The sequence below is a fragment of the Pseudophryne corroboree genome, chromosome 11, assembly GCF_028390025.1.
Source record: "Pseudophryne corroboree isolate aPseCor3 chromosome 11, aPseCor3.hap2, whole genome shotgun sequence".
In the NCBI taxonomy this organism is placed as follows: Eukaryota; Metazoa; Chordata; class Amphibia; order Anura; family Myobatrachidae; genus Pseudophryne; species Pseudophryne corroboree.
The window spans coordinates 79,709,948-79,731,535 of record NC_086454.1 but is presented as its reverse complement, the minus strand read 5'-3'; the positions used below and the strand labels follow the sequence as shown (position 1 = coordinate 79,731,535).

Sequence of the window (21,588 nt, the reverse complement as noted above, 5' to 3'; positions counted from 1 at the left end):
CGGGTTAGCTGCAGGGACCACAAACGGTTGCACCGGCATTGGGGGTCCCATAGGGGGTGTTAGTTTATGAACTAGCGTATGCAGAAGCGTAGAAAAAGCGGCTCACGGCGGGTCATTATTTTCCCCCGTTGCCACCGTCCCACTGGGGGGCAAGGAGCCTCCAGAACCAGAGCCCACAGCTGCTATATTCTCCTCATAGGTATCTGCGGCTTCAGCAACACCGGCAGTGTGTTCAGCCCCAGAACCGTTACCCTCAGAAGCAGACATGATATAACTTGCAGTATCAGGTAACACAGTACAATTTGTCAGCAGCACAATGGGGGTAATTCCAAGTTGATCGCAGCAGGATTTTTGATAGCAACTAAGCAAAACCATGTGCACTGCAGAGGAGGCAGATATAACATGTGCAGAAAGAGTTAGATTTGGGTGGGTTATTTTATTTCTGTGCAGGGTAAATACTGGCTGCTTTATTTTTACACTGCAAATTAGATTGCAGATTGAACACACCACACCCAAATCTAACTCTCTCTGCACATATTATATCTGCCTCCCCTGCAGTGCACATGGTTTTGCCCAGTTGCTATCAAAAATCCTGCTGCGATCAACTTGGAATTACCCCCAATACCTCTAGCCCAAACCCCTGCACAGTGTAGTCAGCACCAGCAGAGATAAAGGAGAGATATGGTGAATAAAATCACAGAGAAAAATCCTATATTAGATAAAACCTGACGCACCAAGCCCCCTCAGGTTATAGAATATAGGGATATCAGGTTGAGTTAAAGACACGAAATGGACACCACTCAGCTATCAAATGCACACACAAATAGTCACAGTCTGTACAATGCAGAGGTTATTACTAACAATAATATTGCACTGGACTAGCTTACACAGCTATATAACAATAGATATAACAGTACACAGTAAGAACTGGATGTATATCACAGGGTAATTGTACTAGGAAACCCTAAGTGTACTCTTTCTTAACTAACACTGACTAAAAAAAGTCAGGTAGAATACTTAAGTGTCTTGTAAAGTCACAGCAATGACAACCAGGCGGCTTTACATAGGAGGATTTGCCCAAACATTCCCAGGAACAGTGAGCTGAGGGATAATGGCGCCGCAGACACTGCCAGGGAGTGAGGGAGAGACAGATATGCAGCTTCAGGGCGGGATCATTTGCAGAAAATGGCGCCCTGGGGCTGGGGGAGGGGCTTCAGGTCCCAGCTCTATCCCCTGCTGGCAAAACCAGCGGGTACTGCTCTAATAAAACGGTTCATAGAGAAAACCTGACCTGTCCCATGCCCTGGTGATCTAGTGGGATCGCCTGTACTGCCACAGTGTCCACCGCCAGTGCGCGCGGCACGCCTCCCACTGACCACGCCGGATCGCGGTAAAGACCGGGTCCCGCAAGCGGGACCCACTTACCACCTCCCGAAGCGCGGCCACGCGATCCCGAAGAGCTCCCGTCGTGTCTGCCTGAGAAGAAGAAAACCGGAGCCTCCTGCTGTAGTTACCCGGCAACCAGGGCTCGGGAGTGTACAGCGCCGTTGGGGAGAGCCGGAGCTGTAGCCGTGAATGTCCACTGACATGTAACACTGCTGCTGCCCTTGAAGTCTTCACTTTTTTCCTCAGAAAAAAGCTCTTCTTAGGGCTGCCTGGAGCAGCCCCTCTGTTAAGTGCCTGCTACTGCAGCACCAACTACACAACTGAGCTCCTGTGCAGGGAGGCGGGGTGATATAGGAGGCGGCGCTATGCATTCTGGGAACAGTCAAAGCTTTGAGCCTGTTGGTGCCTCGGATCAAGATCCTACTCTACACCCCATTGTCCATTCCTTGTGGAGCCCAGTGTACCCCGCAGCAGAAAAGGGAGACTCTGCCTGCCGTAATGTATAAAAAGAGGGTTCTGCTGCTTAGTGTGTAAAAAGGGGGTCTCTGCTGCTGTAATGTATAAAAATGGGGGACTCTGCTGCCGTAATGTGTAAAAAGGGGGACTCTGCCTGCTGTAATGTGTAATAAGGTGGACTCTGCTGCCTAATGTGTAAAAAGGGGGACACTGCTACCATAATGTGTAAAAAAGGGGAGCTCTGCCTGCCGTAATGTCTAAAAGGGGACTCTACCTGCCATACTGTGTAAATGGGGACTCTACCTGCCGTACTGTGTAAAAGGGGACTCTACCTGCCGTACTGTGTAAAAGGGGACTCTATCTGGCATTATGTGCGACAGGGGCTCTACCTGGAGTAATGTGTAAAATGGAGCTCTACCTGCTATAATGTGTGACAGGGGCTCTACCTGGTGTAATGTGTGACAGGGGTTCTACCTGGCGTAATGCCTTAAAAATAAGAATTTACTCACCGGTAATTCTATTTCTCGTAGTCCGTAGTGGATGCTGGGCACTCCGTAAGGACCATGGGGAATAGACGGGCTCCGCAGGAGGACTACTGGTGTGCACTGGCTCCTCCCTCTATGCCCCTCCTCCAGACCTCAGTTAGGGAAACTGTGCCCGGAAGAGCTGACACAATAAGGAAAGGATTTGGAATCCCGGGTAAGACTCATACTAGCCACACCAATCACACCATACAACTCGTGATACTATACCCAGTTAACAGTATGAATAACAACTGAGCCTCACGAACAGATGGCTCATAACAATAACCCTTTAGTTAGGCAAAAACTATATACAAGTATTGCAGACAATCCGCACTTGGGATGGGCGCGCAGCATCCACTACGGACTACGAGAAATAGATTTACCGGTGAGTAAAATCTTATTTTCTCTGACGTCCTAGTGGATGCTGGGGACTCCGTAAGGACCATGGGGATTATACCAAAGCTCCCAAACGGGCGGGAGAGTGCGGATGACTCTGCAGCACCGAATGAGAGAACTCCAGGTCCTCCTCAGCCAGGGAATCAAATTTGTAGAATTTAGCAAACGTGTTTGCCCCTGACCAAGTAGCTGCTCGGCAAAGTTGTAAAGCCGAGACCCCTCGGGCAGCCGCCCAAGATGAGCCCACCTTCCTTGTGGAATGGGCTTTTACTGATTTAGGATGCGGCAGTACAGCCGCAGAATGTGCAAGTTGAATAGTGGAGCAGATCCAGCGAGCAATAGTCTGTTTAGAAGCAGGAGCACCCAACTTGTTGGGTGCATGCAGGATAAACAGCGAGTCAGTCTTTCTGACTCTAGCCGTCCTGGAAACATAGATTTTCAGGGCCCGGACTACGTCCAGCAACTTGGAAGCCTCCAAGTCCCGAGTAGCCGCAGGCACCACAATAGGTTGGTTCAAATGAAACGCTGATACCACCTTAGGGAGGAATTGGGGACGCGTCCTCAATTCTGCTCTGTCCATATGTTAGATCAGATAGGGGCTTTTACAGGACAAAGCCGCCAATTCTGACACCCGCCTAGCCGAAGCCAAGGCCAAAAGCATGACCACTTTCCACGTGAGATATTTTAATTCCACGGTCTGAAGTGGCTCAAACCAATGTGATTTTAGGAAATCCAACACAACGTTGAGATCCCAAGGTGCCACTGGGGGCACAAAAGGGGGCTGAATATGCAGCACTCCCTTAACAAACGTCTGAACTTCAGGCAGTGAAGCCAGTTCTTTTTGAAAGAAAATAGACAGGGCTGAAATCTGGACTTTAATTGATCCCAATTTTAGGCCCATAGTCACTCCTGACTGTAGGAAGTGCAGAAATCGACCCAGCTGAAATTCTTCTGTGGGGGCCTTCATAGCCTCACACCAAGCAACATATTTTCGCCATATGCGGTGATAATGCTTTGCTGTCACCTCTTTCCTAGCCTTTATCAGCGTAGGAATGACTTCAACCGGAATGCCCTTTTCCATCAGGATCCGGCGTTCAACCGCCATGCCGTCAAACGCAGCCGCGGTAAGTCTTGGAACAGACAGGGCCCCTGCTGTAGCAGGTCCAATCTGAGAGGCAGAGGCCAAGGGTCCTCTGATATCATTTCTTGTAGTTCCGGGTACCAAGTCCTTCTTGGCCAATCCGGAACGATGAGTATAGTTCTTACTCCTCTTTTTCTTATTATCCTCAGCACCTTTGGTATGAGAGGAAGAGGAGGGAACACATAAACCGACTGGTACACCCACGGTGTCACTAGAGCGTCCACAGCTATCGCCTGAGGGTCCCTTGACCTGGCGCAATATCTTTTTAGTTTTTTGTTTTCATGTCCACCTGTGGCCGTTCCCAACGGTTTACAATCAGTTGGAAGACTTCTGGATGAAGTCCCCACTCTCCCGGGTGGAGGTCGTGCCTGCTGAGGAAGTCTGCTTCCCAGTTGTCCACTCCCGGAATGAACACTGCTGACAGTGCTATCACGTGATTTTCCGCCCATCGGAGAATCCTTGTGGCTTCTGCCATCGCCATCCTGCTTCTTGTGCCGCCCTGTCGGTTTACATGGGCGACCGCCGTGATGTTGTCTGACTGAATCAGCACCGGCTGGTTTTGAAGCAGGGGTCTTGCCTGACTTAGGGCATTGTAAATGGCCCTTAGTTCCAGAATATTTATGTGTAGGGAAGCCTCCTGACTCGACCATTGTCCTTGGAAGTTTCTTCCCTGCGTGACTGCCCCCCAACCTTGGAGGCTTGCATCCGTGGTCACCAGGACCCAGTCCTGTATGCCGAATCTGCGGCCCTCTAGAAGATGAGCACTCTGCAGCCACCACAGCAGAGACACCCTGGCCCTCGGGGACAGGGTGATCAGCCGATGCATCTGAAGATGCGATCCGGACCACTTGTCTAACAGATCCCACTGAAAGATCCTTGCATGGAACCTGCCGAATGGAATTGCCTCGTAAGAAGGTACCATCTTTCCCAGGACTCGCGTGCAGTGATGCACCGACACCTGTTTTGGTTTCAGGAGGTCTCTGACCAGAGATGACAACTCCTTGGCCTTCTCCTCCGGGAGAAACACCTTCTTCTGTTCTGTGTCCAGAATCATACCCAGGAACAGCAGACGCATCGTAGGAACCAGCTGCGACTTTGGAATATTCAGAATCCAGCCGTGCTGTTGTAGCACTTCCTGAGATAGTGCTACTCCGACCAACAACTGCTCCCTGGACCTCGCCTTTATAAGGAGATCGTCCAAGTATGGGATAATTAGAACTCCCTTCTTTCAAAGGAGCATCATCGTTTCGGCCATTACCTTGGTAAATACCCTCGGTGCCGTGGACAGACCAAACGGCAACGTCTGGAATTGGTAATGGCAGTCTTGTACCACAAACCGGAGGTACACCTTGTGAGGTGGGTAAATGGGGACATGCAGATACGCATCCTTGATGTCCAGTGATACCATGTAATCCCCTTCTTCCAGGCTTGCAATAACCGCCCTGAGCGATTCCATTTTGAACTTGTACCTTCTTATATAAGTGTTCAAGGATTTTAAATTTAGAATGGGTCTCACCGAACCGTCTGGTTTCGGTACCACAAACATCGTGGAATAGTAACCCCATCCCTGTTGAAGGAGGGGAACTTTTATTATCACCTGCTGGAGGAACAGCTTGTGAATTGCCGCCAGCACTACCTCCCTGTCCGGGGGGAGTAGCTGGCAAGGCTGATTTGAGGTAACGGCGAGGGGGAGACGTCTCGAATTCCAGCTTGTATCCCTGAGATACCACTTGTAGAACCCAGGGATCCACCTGTGAGCGAACCCACCGGTCGCTGAAGTTCCGGAGACGGGCCCCCACCGCACCTGGCTCCACCAGTGGAGCCCCAGCGTCATGTGGTGGATTTAGTGGAAGCAGGGGAGGATTTCTGTTCTTGGGAACTGGCTGTATGGTGCAGCTTTTTCCCTCTACCCCTGCCTCTGGGCAGAAAGGACGCGCCTTTAACCCGCTTGCCTTTCTGGGGCCGAAAGGACTGTACCTGATAATACGGTGCTTTCTTTGGCTGTGAGGGAACCTGGGGTAAAAATGTCGACTTCCCAGCTGTCGCTGTGGAAACGAGGTCCGAGAGACCATCCCCAAACAATTCCTCACCCTTGTAAGGCAAAACCTCCATGTGCCTTTTAGAATCCGCATCACCTGTCCACTGCTGAGTCCATAATACTCTCCTGGCAGAAATGGACATTGCATTTATTCTAGATGCCAGCCGGCAAATATCCCTCTGTGCATCTCTTATGTATAAGACTACGTCTTTAATATGCTCTATGGTTAGCAATATAGTGTCCCTGTCAAGGGAATCAATATTATCAGACAGGGAATCAGACCACGCTGCTGCCGCACTGCACATCCATGCTGAAGCAATAGCAGGTCTCAGTATAGTACCTGAGTGTGTATATACAGACTTCAGGATAGCCTCCTGCTTTCTATCCGCAGACTCCTTTAAGGCGGCCGTATCCTGAGACGGTAGTGCCACCTTTTTTGACAAGCGTGTGAGCGCTTTATCCACCCTCGGGGATGTCTCCCAACGTACCCTGTCCTCTGGCGGGAAGGGGTACGCCATTAGTAACTTTTTAGAAATCACCAATTTTTTATCAGGGGATGCCCACGCTTCTTCACACACTTCATTTAACTCATCTGAAGGGGGAAAAACCACTGGATGCTTTTTCTCCCCAAACATAATACCCTTTTTAGTGGTACCTGGGTTAATGTCAGAAATGTGCAACACATTTTTCATTGCCGTAATCATGCAACGGATAGCCTTAGTGGAATGTACATTAGTCTCGTCGTCGTCGACACTGGAGTCAGACTCCGTGTCGACATCTGTGTCTGCCATCTGAGGTAGCGGGTGTTTTTGAGCCCCTGATGGCCTTTGAGATGCCTGGGTAGGCACTGGCTGAGAAGCCGGCTGTCCCACAGCTGTTCTGTCATCAAACCTTTTATGTAAGGAGTTGACACTGTCGGTTAATACCTTCCACATATCCATCCACTCTGGTGTCGACCCCGCAGGGGGTGACATCACATTTATCGGCACCTGCTCCGCCTCCACATAAGCCTCCTCATCAAACATGTCGACACAGCCGTACCGACACACCGCACACACACAGGGAATGCTCTGACTGAGGACAGGACCCCACCAAGTCCTTTGGGGAGACAGAGAGAGAGTATGCCAGCACACACCACAGCGCTATATAACACAGGGATTTACACTACACAAAGTGATTTTCCCTATAGCAGCTATAATACACAGTATTGCGCCTAAATTTAGTGCCCCCCCTCTCTTTTTTTACCCTATTGAGCCTGGAAACTGCAGGGGAGAGCCTGGGGAGCTGTCTTCCAGCGGAACTGTGAAGAGAAAATGGCGCCAGTGTGCTGAGGGAGATAGCCCCGCCCCTTTCACGGCGGACTTCTCCCGCTCTTTTATTAATATTATGGCAGGGGATTTTTACACATATATAGTTTATTAGACTATATTATGTGTTTTTTGCCATTTTTAAGGTAATCTAATTGCAGCCCAGGCCCCCCCCCCCCCCCCCTCCCCAGCGCCCTGCACCCATCAGTGACCGGAGTATGTGGTGTGCATGGGGAGCAATGGCGCACAGCTGCAGTGCTGTGCGCTACCTTAATGAAGACCGGAGTCTTCAGCCGCCGATTTTCTCCTCGGAATCTTCCGTCTTCTGGCTCTGCAAGGGGGACGGCGGCGCGGCTCCGGACGACCGAGGCTGGGCCTGTGTTCGATCCCTCTGGAGCTAATGGTGTCCAGTAGCCTAGAAGCCCAAGCTAGCTGCAAGCAGGTAGGTTCGCTTCTCTCCCCTAAGTCCCTCGTAGCAGTGAGTCTGTTGCCAGCAGATCTCACTGAAAATAAAAAACCTAACAAATACTTTCTTTACTAAGAGCTCAGGAGAGCCCCTAGTGTGCAACCAGCTCGAGCCGGGCACAGATTCTAACTGAGGTCTGGAGGAGGGGCATAGAGGGAGGAGCCAGTGCATACCAGTAGTCCTAATTCTTTCTAAGAGTGCCCAGTCTCCTGTGGAGCCCCTCTATTCCTCATGGTCCTTACGGAGTTCCCAGCATCCACTAGGACGTCAGAGAAAAGGGCTATACCTGGTGTAATATGTGTGTAAGTGAGGCTACTGTGTGGCGTCATTTGAATAATGGAGACTTCTGTACAGTGTAATATGAATTGGTATTATTGTATGGCCACACCCCTTCCCCATCAAGCCACACCCCTATATTTATGGTGTGCACTGGCCCTGTTTTGTATGTGTGTGTGTGTGTGTGTGTGTGTGTGTGTGTGTGTGTGTGTGTGTTGGTGGGGCGCCGATGCTGTTTCTTGCACACAGCACTAAAATGTCTAGTTACGGCACTGCGCAGACATGACGTGACCTTTTTAAGGGCGTGTCTGAGCCTGCAACTGCTAATTCGTATGTAGCTATAAAAGGTCCAGCAGCTTATTTACGGTGGACGTTCTGTGCAATCATAAGGTTGCTTAGAGTTCCCATGGTGAGACCGATGTGCAACCGATGGTGGGCCTTTCTACACAAGTCAGAAACGCTGTCAATGGGGGTCTCTGTACTAATCCCCCTGGCAGCGTCATTATAACTTTTTCTCAGATCCTCTGTGAGCGAAAACTCAGTTGTTAAATGCAGCTGCTTCCACCCCAAATCAGGCCCACAAATGACTTGTATTTATCATTTTAATTTTTAGTAAAAGGTATTAGCATGTTGCCAATAACTACAGTATAACATCTAGGATACTTTGCTGCAGAGATGCCCCATCTACAAATACAGTCACGAGGAACATTAGCACTATATGACCCCACTACATACCGTACAGCTTAAGGAAAGATGCCAACAACTGCAAGAAAGCTAAATGCGTCTGATTATTAGCAAGAAACTAAAATTTTAAGGATACATCTTTAAAAATGTTCACCGTCCATGAAAATTAGAAACAGCCAGTAGCTAATGGCCCCTGAACAGTGGGCGATAATACTGAAAGATATGAACGAGATACCGTTCATATTTTTCAGTGTGGAGGCACCAGCGGTGAATGATGCGCGGCCCTACGCTCGTTCATCGCTGGTGCCCCGTTGCTTGTGTATGCAGGCCAATATGGACGATCTCGTCCATGTTTGCCTGCACTGCTATGGAGCCGGGTGACGAGGGGAGTCAAGAAACTTCACTCCCCCCGTCACTACCCCCGCCGTTGGGTCGGCTGTATCTGCCGTCGGGCAGCTCGGCGGCGGATTGCAGAGTGTGTAGGGCCCATAAGTGTTACACGTACAACAAAAACTATCATATGAAACATTCAGAAAGTGTAGATATTGAAACTAGCATAAAACTGGTTCTCTATAGCATACAATATAAAAATGTTGGAAGGAATGTTGGTGGATTCTACAGCAGAAGACGACACTGATGAAACCAAGCTGAAAAATTGTACCTACACGTTTCAAGCAAAATACGGAAAATAGCCGCTAGCTGCAGGACAGCAGGTGAACCATATGTTGAAATAAAACACGGTATACTGTACTCTGAGCTGCGATACTCCTGCTGCTATATCTACTATCAATAGCTGCAGCAACAGAGACAGATTTTATCCTTATAGTACAAAAATAACAGTATGTTGTTTAATTTTTAGTTAATTATAGATTAGCAAAAAAAACAATAAAGTGTACATACACTTTACCCATTTATGGGTAATGTACACTTTGGAACCCGGAAGGATTGTTGTTTTTAGAATTTTGTGTCTATTGTTTAGTATCTATAATTTAAACATCTTCTGTTGTCCAGATAATGCTCCATGTACTGTACATGTCTGATTCTACTGCTCATACGTGAAACTTCTTCTGCAGTCATCATGTTGTCAGTTACTTTTTAAATACAAAAAACTACAGCAAGCTACACACAAAAAGCAAAGCACTAAGGTGGAGATTTATCAGACCTTGGAGAGAGATAAAGTACCAACCAGTTTATAATGCTTGGTACATACTGGTAGATATATCTGCAGATCAATGGATCTGCATATATATATATATATATATATATATATATATAGACGGACCGGCAGTGTGTTGTGCCCACCCCAGTTCAGTCATCAATCACCGCAGGCTGCTGCAGCATCGATACACCAATATATCTGTATATATATTGGTCATCGTGTGTGATGCAGGGCCGACGCGATATGTCTGTGAACGACGGCGTTTACAGATATATCGTTGGTACACACTGGTCGACGGGCCAGTGATATATCGGCCGGTCAATGGAACAGGGGCGATTTATCGGCCAGTGTGTACCCAAGCATAACTGCCATGTTACAGGCTGTGTTTAAAACATGACCATTAGAATCTGATTGGTTCACTGGCGTATTTATAATGGGTGCACTGAGTACAGTGCACACGGGACCTGGGGTCCATGGGGCCCACACTACACACCCTGCATCCATTTTTTTCAATACTTTTCCTTTGGAGTACCGCGTCGGCAGCAGCAGCGCTGTAGAAATCTCTGGGAACATGGCACGGGGGCCATTTTCCCAGTGTTTTGCACATGCGCAATAGGAAAATCACTGGGAAAATGGCCTCCGCACATTTTTCCCGGAGACCTTTCCATGCACACTAGACTCTGGGACAGCGCTAGGGTCCACTAGTGACCCTAGTGCCCACAGTCAACAGCACTGCTGGCTTGAGAGAAGGCGGCCCAGAAGGAGACAGCACACGGGCCTCCTCGTCTCTTAAGACGCTCCTGCATTGGTTGGTAATTTATCTCTCTTCACTTTATCTCTCTCCAAGGTTTGATAAATCTGCCTCTAAAAGTCTCAATCAAAAAGTTGAGTAAGCTTTTGACAGTCATCTACTCATTGGTAACTTTGGTACAATTGCCAGGAAATAGTTATAAAAGTCCTATGATATTCCTAGCACAATAACAGATTACATAACACTAGTAAACATGGATGGCAGATACTGGAAAATGGATTCAGGCAGAAACGGTGGTCTGTCAGTAACGACACAGAGGCGGAAAAAGAACAGCATGTCATATGTGGGAAATCTTCGTTATCCCTAAATTATTGGCATGAAGGAAAGCTAAGTAAATCATGGGAAATAGTATCAAAATAATAATAAAAAATTTGCCACCTGCATGAAACAAACAAAGCAACGTTCCACAGTTTGCCTGATTTATCTCACCTTGCCATAAATATCTGCTGTGTTCTTCATAAACAACAGCCGCTCTTCCCTACTTTTATTTTGCCTGATTCACAGGCGCAGGTATGTCTGGTTACTAAACCAACAAAAAAGTTGATTATTGGTACAGTCACAGGCCAGTCACCAAAGATCAGTGCAAGCCTACTGCGGAGACTCTGAACTGGGAAGGCCGACGCGTTTGACAGCCAGTATAAGGGAATTTAGGGGGTCATTTTGACCCGTTCGCTCGCTGCTTTTTTACGCAGCAGAGCGAACGGGTCTCTACTGCGCCGGCGCATGCCAGACGGCCGAAGGCCGTAGCAGGGATGCGATCGCCTCTGCCTGATTGACAGGCAGAGGCAATCGCTGGGCAGGAGGGGGCGGAACGGCGGGATTTGGCCGCCATTTCATGGGTGCGGTCCGGCCAACGCAGGTGTGGCCGGACCGAACGGGGGGCGTCACAAGCAGCCGCTGCGGGCCGGGGAGCGATGAGTAGCTCCCGGCCAGCACGCTAAAGCTGCGCTGGTCGGGAGCTACTCTTGACGTGCAAAGGCATCGCCGCTGTGCGATGCCTTTGCACTTCTGCGGGGGGTAAGCCGGACTGACATGCGGGGCGGACTAGCCCTGTGCTGGGCATCCCCCCACATGTTAGGGAAGATGATAGTAGCTGTGCTAAATTTAGCACAGCTACGATAAACTCAGAATGACCCCCTTAGTGTGAAGCTACAAGTTGTTTTGGATTCAGATAAACTAAATCAAGCAGTGGGACGATTAGACACAAGACTCTGGGCGAAGTATAATAGCTTCCGAGTTGTCGGAGGTGCAGGACTACTTTCTGCGAGTCTGCCCGTTGGTTTTGCCTTATAAATGATTGCTGCTTTAAAAAAAATGGGCAGACTCGCAGAAAGTCCCTCACCTCCAGCAACCACGAGGCTATTTCATTTAGCCCTGTGTTTTTATTACTAATAATAACAACTTTATATAGCGCTCTTTCTCCCATAGGACTCAAGGCGCTTTACAGACATCAAAGACAGGGGTGTGGTATAACAGATAGACAGTGTCTAGTTAAACAGTCAATAGATAGACTCCCTGGGCCAAATGTAATAGAGTGAGAGTTTCAGAAAGTGAGAGATTTGGTAAGGTTTTTCAGGTTTTTTTTTAAAGTGGCAATCATTTACACTGCAAAACCAGGTTGATCTTGCTGTGTAAATGATTGCCACTTTAAAAAATAAACCTGCAAAACCTTACCAAATCTCTCACTATTTGAAACTCTCACTCTATTACTTATTATTTGGCCGCAAATGTTAGACAGTCAAAAGGTCGACAGGGTCAAAAGGTAGTTATGAAAAAAGTAGACAGTACAAAAGGTCGACAGGGTCAAAAGATGGACATGAAAATGGTCCACGTAAAAAAGGTAGACACCATTTTTCTTGCATTTCTAAAGTTTGTGTGGATAGTTTTGTCATCTGGGACCCCCTATTGTAGAAAAGCACACCTTCGCCATGCTTCGGGCTCGGTGGCTCGCTGCGCTTGCCACAAGGATTATGCCGACTCTATGCCGGCATGGATAGAGAAGGTTTGAAAAAGTCCAAAAACATGTAAAATTTTAAAAACCGTGTCTACCTTTTTTATGTCAATCATTTTCAGGTCAACCTTTTGACCCAGTCGACCTTTTGTACGGTCTACCTTTTTCAGGTCTACTTTTTGATTATGTCGACCTTTTGACCTAATGTCTGTCTAACATATGAGGTCTATTTATTGACTGTCTAGCTAGACACTGTGTATCTACCATCCGGATACCCAAAGACAGAGTATATGGTACAACAAATTAAATATTGAAGTAGAAAAACCACACTGAAATAAAAGAAAAAGCAAACCAAGAGAGCCCAGTTGGCAAAATGCAGGGTGGGAGCAGTCATTCTGGGTAATAAATTCCACAAGCTATATATTCCCACCATGAAAGGTACCAGGTGAGGCAGCCATGTTGGACACACTACACAGAATTACCCTGGGAAGAATAGGTCACGTCTAGAAGAGAGAACACAAAAATGGGGTGATTGCTGCAGCATAAAGCTAGTAGTAGGGTCCTAACATAACCATCAGGTCCATGTATTTTTCATCCCATCCACAAGCGTACCAGATGAGGCAGCCATGTTGGGTGTACTACAAAGGTTCCAATTGACATATGTGTAGTGTGATATACTCTGTATGAATAGATCAGTACGTAGTCCATCTAGACCAGGGGTGGGCAATTATTTCAGCTGGGGGGGCGCTTAACACTTCCAGTGAATGCGAGGGCCACATACAAAATATCTTGTATATACAATACAAGACAATTTTACACATAACGACAGCAGAGTCCCCCTCTTTACACATTACGGCAGACAGAGTCCCCTTTTTACACATTACGGCAGACAGAGTCCCCTTTTTACACATTACAGCAGACAGAGTCCCCTTTTTACACATTACGGCAGACAGCGACCCCTTTTTACACATTAGGCAGGCAGAGTCCCCTTTTTACACATTACAGCAGACAGCGACCCCTTTTTACACATTACGGCAGACAGAGTCCCCTTTTTACACATTACGACAGACAGCGTCCCCTTTTTACACATTAGGCAGGCAGAGTCCCCTTTTTACACATTACAGCAGACAGCGACCCCTTTTTACACATTAGGCAGGCAGAGTCCACAATCTTACCTGGAGGAGAAGGAGCCCAGTAGAGTGTTGCCTCCTTGTTACTTAGTGTTACTTGCCACTGCCAGCACAGGACAGTTGAAGGGAGAGGAGCAGACCCTGGATCCAGCTGCTGCTGCTGCTGGGTTGTTACCATCCAGAGTACCTGGACCCCCAGCAGTCTCTGATCCTCCCCGTCACATCTCCTGCCTGGGAGCGCTATAAGGGCAGCCGGGGAGAGTAGAGCACACAGAGGCGCGGGAATGGCATTAAGGAGGAGCCCCTGAGCGCTGTCCGACTCTCTGCACATGGATGCAGGGAGCCAGGGACGGGTGCTGGACACGGCGGCGGGCATCTCAAATAATGGCGCCGTTCATGAGCCAATCAATGCTCGCGGTCCGGCAGCCAATCAGGAGCTGCCGGTCCGCAAGCTCTGATGGGCTGAGGACTCGTCTCCATACTTGAGATGATTGATGACGGGGCAGCGGGCCAGGAAGGATCGGTTTGCGGGCCGTAGTTTGCCCACCCCTGATCTAGCCGATGGAGGAACCATCCAAGGCAACCATCTAGGGCACACAGTGTAGGCTGCTGCTGGCAGGGTGCTCAACTAGTAGAGGCAAAGCATACAGTGGGGTTTACAGACAAAGAGTATAAAAGAAGAAAGAAGTATAAAAAAAGTAAAAAAAATTAGCCCAGAAATACAAGGATCGTCCACTGCAGCACCTCTCATTCCTCTTGGGGTTTTTTTTTTTTAAATCTCTAATTGCTCTCATATTTTTTATGCATGTTTTTCTCTGCCTATAGAATGCTAATGACAGGGAGGAGATAGAATCAGCAACGTTTCAGCAGTGTAGGAGAAAAAATGACCCATGTCTCTTAGTTTAGGAGAGAGTTGACGACTTAACATACGGTCATATAGACAAACCTTATTTAAAGCTACAAATGAAAGAGTTATATGTGGGGACGGAAAGCCCACAGCTATAAATAAAAATGCAGGACGTTATTAACAAGGGCAGCAAGAGCCTTCGGTGGTAGAATCGTTTTCTGTCCTTTGAGGCAGCATCGAAATCGTAAAATGAGGTCACAAGTTGGTTCCTTCCCATTACCATAACAGAGTATTTCCAAAACCATAAACAGTTTTTCATGGTGGTGAATAAAAACAGATTTTGCTGGGAAACTGTTCCCGAATCTAATAATTATCCTCTTCATCCTCTTAATTCAGTCTCAGTGTTTTGCCAAGGAGTGGGACGGGAGCCAGTAAGAGTCGTCAGAAGGATTATTCTTATATGAGTCTCTCATCAGGAGGCCTAACAGCCGGCAATTACCAGAGAGCGGCCCTTTTGATTTAAAGGAAAAGTTTCAGAAATGGACTAAAACGCTGAATAATGCACATGATTAGTAATTTGTAGCTGTAGATCACGCGTTCCCCCTCTACCAGAAGTGTTTGTTGAAAAAATAACAAAAATGACACCTGTGGGGAGTTTTAGCATTTTATTTTTCTCGCTCCTCAATAGGCGCTGTATAAAAACTATTACAGAGCTAGGAGTACCCGGGCAGGCTGTCATTACCTTCAGAAAATTTATCTGTATATTCTATTGTGATGGCGTGCTGAATAAAATCTTTTCAAGCTGCAGCCTTTATATGATGCCCTGGATTTTTAAATGAAAATGGGGGTCAAATTCTCTCATTTTCCTTACAATGGAGTGAAAAGAACAACTGGCCAGACTTGATGGCCGCACCAGAAGGTGATTTCATAAAAGACGGACTAGGAGTGAATGCTGGACCCAGATCAATGCCTTATTGTGAGCACTCTCCGAGACAAACGAGCACTGGCTACGATTTAAGCTGTGTAATTAAATTTCACACAATATGAAGCAGCAAATGACATGTAAATTATGAATGGCCGGATCCTTACTTTCCATGACACTGTTAAGTAAGGGAGGTGTAAGAGAATCATTAGATTATACTGGACTGCACAGACTTTGAAAAGCTTGTCTTCTTCAGCATACACAGCCGGTTTTGGCAGAAGCATCGTACTCGGAGACTATTTCAAACAGTGTCGGAACAATAAGTGACCAGCCTTTAATTGTGTTTGTCCACCTAGGTATAAAATAGACATTATGGCAATATTGTATCACACACCAAGATGCTTGGTTTTTACCTAACTATGACATGATATACTCAACGCCCTCATTGTTCCCGAAACTGACGGGGTATTTAAAAAACAAAACAAACTGCAATTGCTTACAGGGAACTTTGAACTTAAAGCCTTGGTGTTTTTTTTGTTTTGTTTTTGTTCATCTTTAAACATTTAACTGGAAAGACGGCAACTTTACTTCAATGAAATAAAGACACTTATTTATTAATAAACAAACAAATAAATAAATAAAAAATAAATAAATAAAAGGCAAAAAGTTAACTCGCATCTAGCAATACTGAAATTCTGCCTCTTAGATCAAAGGTGATTAAAGAGTTGTAGACGAACACCTTTAACTATCATTCTACAGCGTTGCCTTTTAATGAGGACAAATCCTTTTTTTCAGTTAAATCTTAAAAAAAAAAAAAAAAAAAAGTAAGGGAAAGCCTGCACCCATTGCAAGGCAGCTCATTAAAAATGTGGAATGCTAGTAGAGTGCTCCCACTGCATGCAGAGTCTTTCTGGTTGAGTAAGGATCACAGACCTACAGGATAAATGTTCCTCTCTTCTCAAGTACTTGTTTTGCACCCACCGCCTCAGAGAAAGGAGACACAACTTGTTAGTCAACAGTAATTTTGAAGGATGGAAAAGGATTTAGATAGAATGGGGGAGGGAGCCAACGTCTCATCTTGCCTGGCAAGACCTCTTTGTAGTAATGCGAAAGTATATGTACGAAATACTCGCTTTAACAAGCTTGAGTAAACATCCAGTCCCGGCTACTTTAAAGAGATAACAAAACAAAAAAAGAAAAGAAAAAGAAAATCAACAATATTTATTGGCTGGGATTGACGGTGTCCTGTTGTCGCTTTTCAGCACTCAAGCAGCCACTTCAGTCTCCCTAATTGTTCAAAACATAAATGGTGTCACTGAACTGCAAATAAGATAAAATCACTTGAGAGAGTCAGCGCAGTGTTAACCCCATGTGCAAGCAGACGCTGTAAAAGGCTCTTGGCTCACATGGGGTGTGAGTCCCCCCCTCTCCCCCCACTCAGAAATAAACTGCTCTACTGCTTTACAGAACCTGTGGGCACTTAATGAGAACGTACATAAGATGATCTACTCCTAAATAAGATGCTGTGATCACCATACCAAAAAGTTGTCAGTTTTGCTGTAGGTGACTGCAACTGAGCACTTACCTAGGCAAGTATGTTAGGAAAATAAAAGAGGCTATTAAAATAAATATTTAGTTTTCCAAGTTTGTTTATACCCTTTCCTTTAAAAGTACCCTAACTAACTATCAAACATTCCAGTAAGTATCCTGTTATTAACGTAAATGTTTACCAATTATCTCTTTTTGCTAGACTTTAACAGTAAACAGATGTATAGAAAAAGTACACTTGCCTAACTTGCTTAGTTGGTTATGTACACTCTACAATAGAGTCAATCTAATGGTACAAGTCCATAAAGAATCTTCTTTCTTCACAAGTAGAGTTCATACACAGTCTAAATGCATGCATGTATACATTATTTACCTGATGTTTGGCAAATTCTCGAGTGAAAAAGGTTTTTACATGCTGGATGATGGCTGCCATTAGAAATTGTGGGGCCCAGGACACACAAAATAGGCAGCCCCCCCAACCCCCCAAAAAATTATAAAATATATATATATATATATATATATATATATATATATAAAAAAATTACTGTGCACATACTCTGAGCAACACTATATTATGCCCCACAAAGTAATGTCCCTTGCACCGTAATAAGCCCCCACAGTAATTACCCTGATACCATATTAAGTTCTCACAGTAATGCCCCTGACACCCTATTATGCCCACACAGTTATGCTCCTGTCTCCAGATTATGCGCCACACAGTAATGCCCCCGACACCATACTATTCCCCACAATTATGCCCCTGTCACCATATTATGCCCACATAGAAAAAATGCCTTGACACAGTATCTTCACAGTGCTCTCAGGGTTTCTGCTCATCAGGCATTCTGCTCGTTGTCAGGGGAACCCCCTCGTCATCTGCGGTCCCGGCGTGGGCCGCTGGTCGTGCCTGCCCCCTGCAACCTTTTGAAAATGTCCCTCCCAAAATGGCAATCGCCTCCTCTAGCATTTCAAATAACTGTCTCCTCTGAGGCGGTAAGCCATTTTCAATACTTAGGGCGGGCTCCCTCGCACAGTGGTGGGTAGCGGCTATCGGAGTGGCTTGGCCTGGGACAGTTGTGCCCCAGCATCCCCCTTGATGGCGGCCCCTAGATGACTCTCCTTTTAAAATGAGAATTTGTTTGGCTGCATGTTATATAAGCTCTCCCCGCTTCACTACAGACAGGTGAAGGCCATCTAGCTCCTATAGCTATAATACATTGTCTTGAAGATATTTAATACAGATCAAAAAGCTGAAAGATTGCCGTTATTTAAGCTATAGTGACATTATGGCCCCTATCCACACAGTTAATGTCTGAAAAACAAGTCAGGTTCAGTAGTAAGTCAATGTCAAATACTAAAAGCTGTTGTACCAGAGTCATGGAAGACATTTAGGGGTACATTTACTAAGCAGTGATAAGAGCGGAGAAGTGAGCTAGTGGAGAAGTTGCCCATAGCATCCAATCAGCACTGAAGTAACATCTATAATTTGCATACTATAAAATTATACAGAGCTGCTGATTGGTTGATGAGGAAATGTCTCCACTGGCTCACTTCTCCGCTCTCATCACTGCTTCGTAAATGTCCCCCTTAATCTGAATGGAAGCTGTATATCTCAGCAAGACAACAATGCAAAACTAACTTTAAAATCAACCATAAATTACTTGCAGGAATTAAGGTTAAAGGTTTTTGAATGACCCTAGACTTATTTATTAACATTTACTTATAGTGTCAGCAAATACCATTGTGCTTTACAATTGGGAACAAAACAGTAATAGAACAAGACTGGGTAATAACATACTGACAAAGAGGTAAGAGGACCCTGCTCGTAAGCTTACAGTCTATAACACTGAATATTATTGAAAATTAGTATCTGGATGAAAATAAGAATTTACTTACCGATAATTCTATTTCTCGTAGTCCGTAGTGGATGCTGGGGACTCCGTCAGGACCATGGGGAATAGCGGCTCCGCAGGAGACAGGGCACAAAAGTAAAAGCTTTAGGATCAGGTGGTGTGCACTGGCTCCTCCCCCTATGACCCTCCTCCAAGCCTCAGTTAGGATACTGTGCCCGGACGAGCGTACACAATAAGGAAGGATTTTGAATCCCGGGTAAGACTCATACCAGCCACACCAATCACACTGTACAACCTGTGATCTGAACCCAGTTAACAGCATGATAACAGCGGAGCCTCTGAAAAGATGGCTCACAACAATAATAACCCGATTTTTGTAACAATAACTATGTACAAGTATTGCAGACAATCCGCACTTGGGATGGGCGCCCAGCATCCACTACGGACTACGAGAAATAGAATTATCGGTAAGTAAATTCTTATTTTCTCTGACGTCCTAAGTGGATGCTGGGGACTCCGTCAGGACCATGGGGATTATACCAAAGCTCCCAAACGGGCGGGAGAGTGCGGATGACTCTGCAGCACCGAATGAGAGAACTCCAGGTCCTCCTCAGCCAGGGTGTGCCCCTGACCAAGTAGCAGCTCGGCAAAGTTGTAAAGCCGAGACCCCTCGGGCAGCCGCCCAAGATGAGCCCACCTTCCTTGTGGAATGGGCATTTACATATTTTGGCTGTGGCAGGCCTGCCACAGAATATGCAAGCTGAATTGTACTACACATCCAACTAGCAATCGTCTGCTTAGAAGCAAGAGCACCCAGTTTTTTGGGTGCCTACAAGATAACAGCAAGTCAGTTTTCCTGACTCCAGCCGTCCTGGAACCTATATTTTCAGGGCCCTGACAACATCCAGCAACTTGGAGTCCTCCAAGTCCCTAGTAGCCGCAGGTACCACAATAAGCTGGTGCAGGTGAAACGCTGACACCACCTTAGGGAGAAAATGGGGACGAGTCCGCAGCTCTGCCCTGTCCGAATGGACAATCAGATATGGGCTTTGTGAGACAAAGCCGCCAATTCTGACACTCGCCTGGCCGAGGCCAGGGCCAACAGCATGGTCACTTTCCATGTGAGATATTTCAAATCCACAGATTTGAGCGGTTTAAACCAATGTGATTTGAGGAATCCCAGAACTACGTTGAGATCCCACAGTGCCACTGGAGGCACAAAAGGGGGTTGTATATGCAGTACTCCCTTGACAAACTTCTGGACTTCAGGAACTGAAGCCAATCTTTTCTGGAAGAAACTTGACAGGGCCGAAATTTGAACCCTAATGGACCCCAATTTGAGGCCCATAGACACTCCTGTTTGCAGGAAATGCAGGAATCGACCGAGTTGAAATTTCTTCGTGGGGCCTTGCTGGCCTCACACCACGCAACATATTTTCGCCACATGTGGTGATAATGTTGTGCGGTCACCTCCTTCCTGGCTTTGACCAGGGTAGGAATGACCTCTTCCGGAATGCCTTTTTCCCCTTAGGATCCGGCGTTCCACCGCCATGCCGTCAAACGCAGCCGCGGTAAGTCTTGGAACAGACATGGTACTTGCTGAAGCAAGTCCCTTCTTAGCGGCAGAGGCCATGAGTCCTCTGTGAGCATTTCTCGAAGTTCCGGGTACCAAGTCCTTCTTGGCCAATCCGGAGCCACGAGTATAGTTCTTACTCCTCTACGTCTTATAATTCTCAGTACCTTGGGTATGAGAAGCAGAGGAGGGAACACATACACCGACTGGTACACCCACGGTATTACCAGAACGTCCACAGCTATTGCCTGAGGGTCTCTTGACCTGGCGCAATACCTGTCCAGTTTTTTGTTCAGGCGGGACGCCATCATGTCCACCTTTGGTCTTTCCCAACGGTTCACAATCATGTGGAAGACTTCCCGCTGAAGTCCCCACTCTCCCGGGTGGAGGTCGTGCCTGCTGAGGAAGTCTGCTTCCCAGTTGTCCACTCCCGGAATGAACACTGCTGACAGTGTTATCACATGATTTTCCGCCCAGCGAAGAATCCTTGCAGTTTCTGCCATTGCCCTCCTGCTTCTTGTGCCGCCCTGTCTGTTTACGTGGGCGACTGCCGTGATGTTGTCCCACTGGATCAATACCGGCTGACCTTGAAGCAGAGGTCTTGCTAAGCTTAGAGCATTGTAAATTGCCCTTAGCTCCAGTATATTTATGTGGAGAGAAGTCTCCAGACTATATCACACTCCCTGGAAATTTTTTCCCTGTGTGACTGCTCCCCAGCCTCTCAGGCTGGCATCCGTGGTCACCAGGACCCAGTCCTGAATGCCGAATCTGCGGCCTTTTAATAGATGAGCACTCTGCAGCCACCGCAGAAGAAACACCCTTGTCCTTGGAGACAGGGTTATCCGCTGATGCATCTGAAGATGCGATCCGGACCATTTTTCCAGCAGATCCCACTGAAAAGTTCTTGCGTGAAATCTGCCGAATGGAATCGCTTCGTAAGAAGCCACCATTTTTACCAGGACCCTTGTGCAATGATGCACTGACACTTTTCCTGGTTTTAGGAGGTTCCTGACTAGCTCGGATAACTCCCTGGCTTTCTTCTCCGGGAGAAACACCCTTTTCTGGACTGTGTCCAGAATCATCCCTAGGAACAGCAGACGTGTCGTCGGAAACAGCTGCG

The 21,588-nt window shown here is 46.8% G+C and overlaps 1 protein-coding gene across 2 annotated transcripts in view; it reads right to left on the bottom strand.

Annotated features, from left to right (window-relative positions):
- ELP4 (elongator acetyltransferase complex subunit 4) overlaps nucleotides 1-21,588 on the bottom strand; it is a 563,638-nt gene that overhangs the window by 11,283 nt on the left and 530,767 nt on the right. Inside the window, exon 10 of one of the 2 annotated variants that reach the window (XM_063944452.1) lies at nucleotides 15,273-15,846. The exons of the other annotated variant lie outside the window; for it this stretch is intronic. Coding sequence (XP_063800522.1) covers nucleotides 15,829-15,846 — 18 coding nt within the window. The 3' untranslated portion in view covers nucleotides 15,273-15,828. Of the gene's footprint in view, nucleotides 1-15,272; nucleotides 15,847-21,588 lie in introns of those variants that run through there. 2 annotated transcript variants of the gene reach the window in all.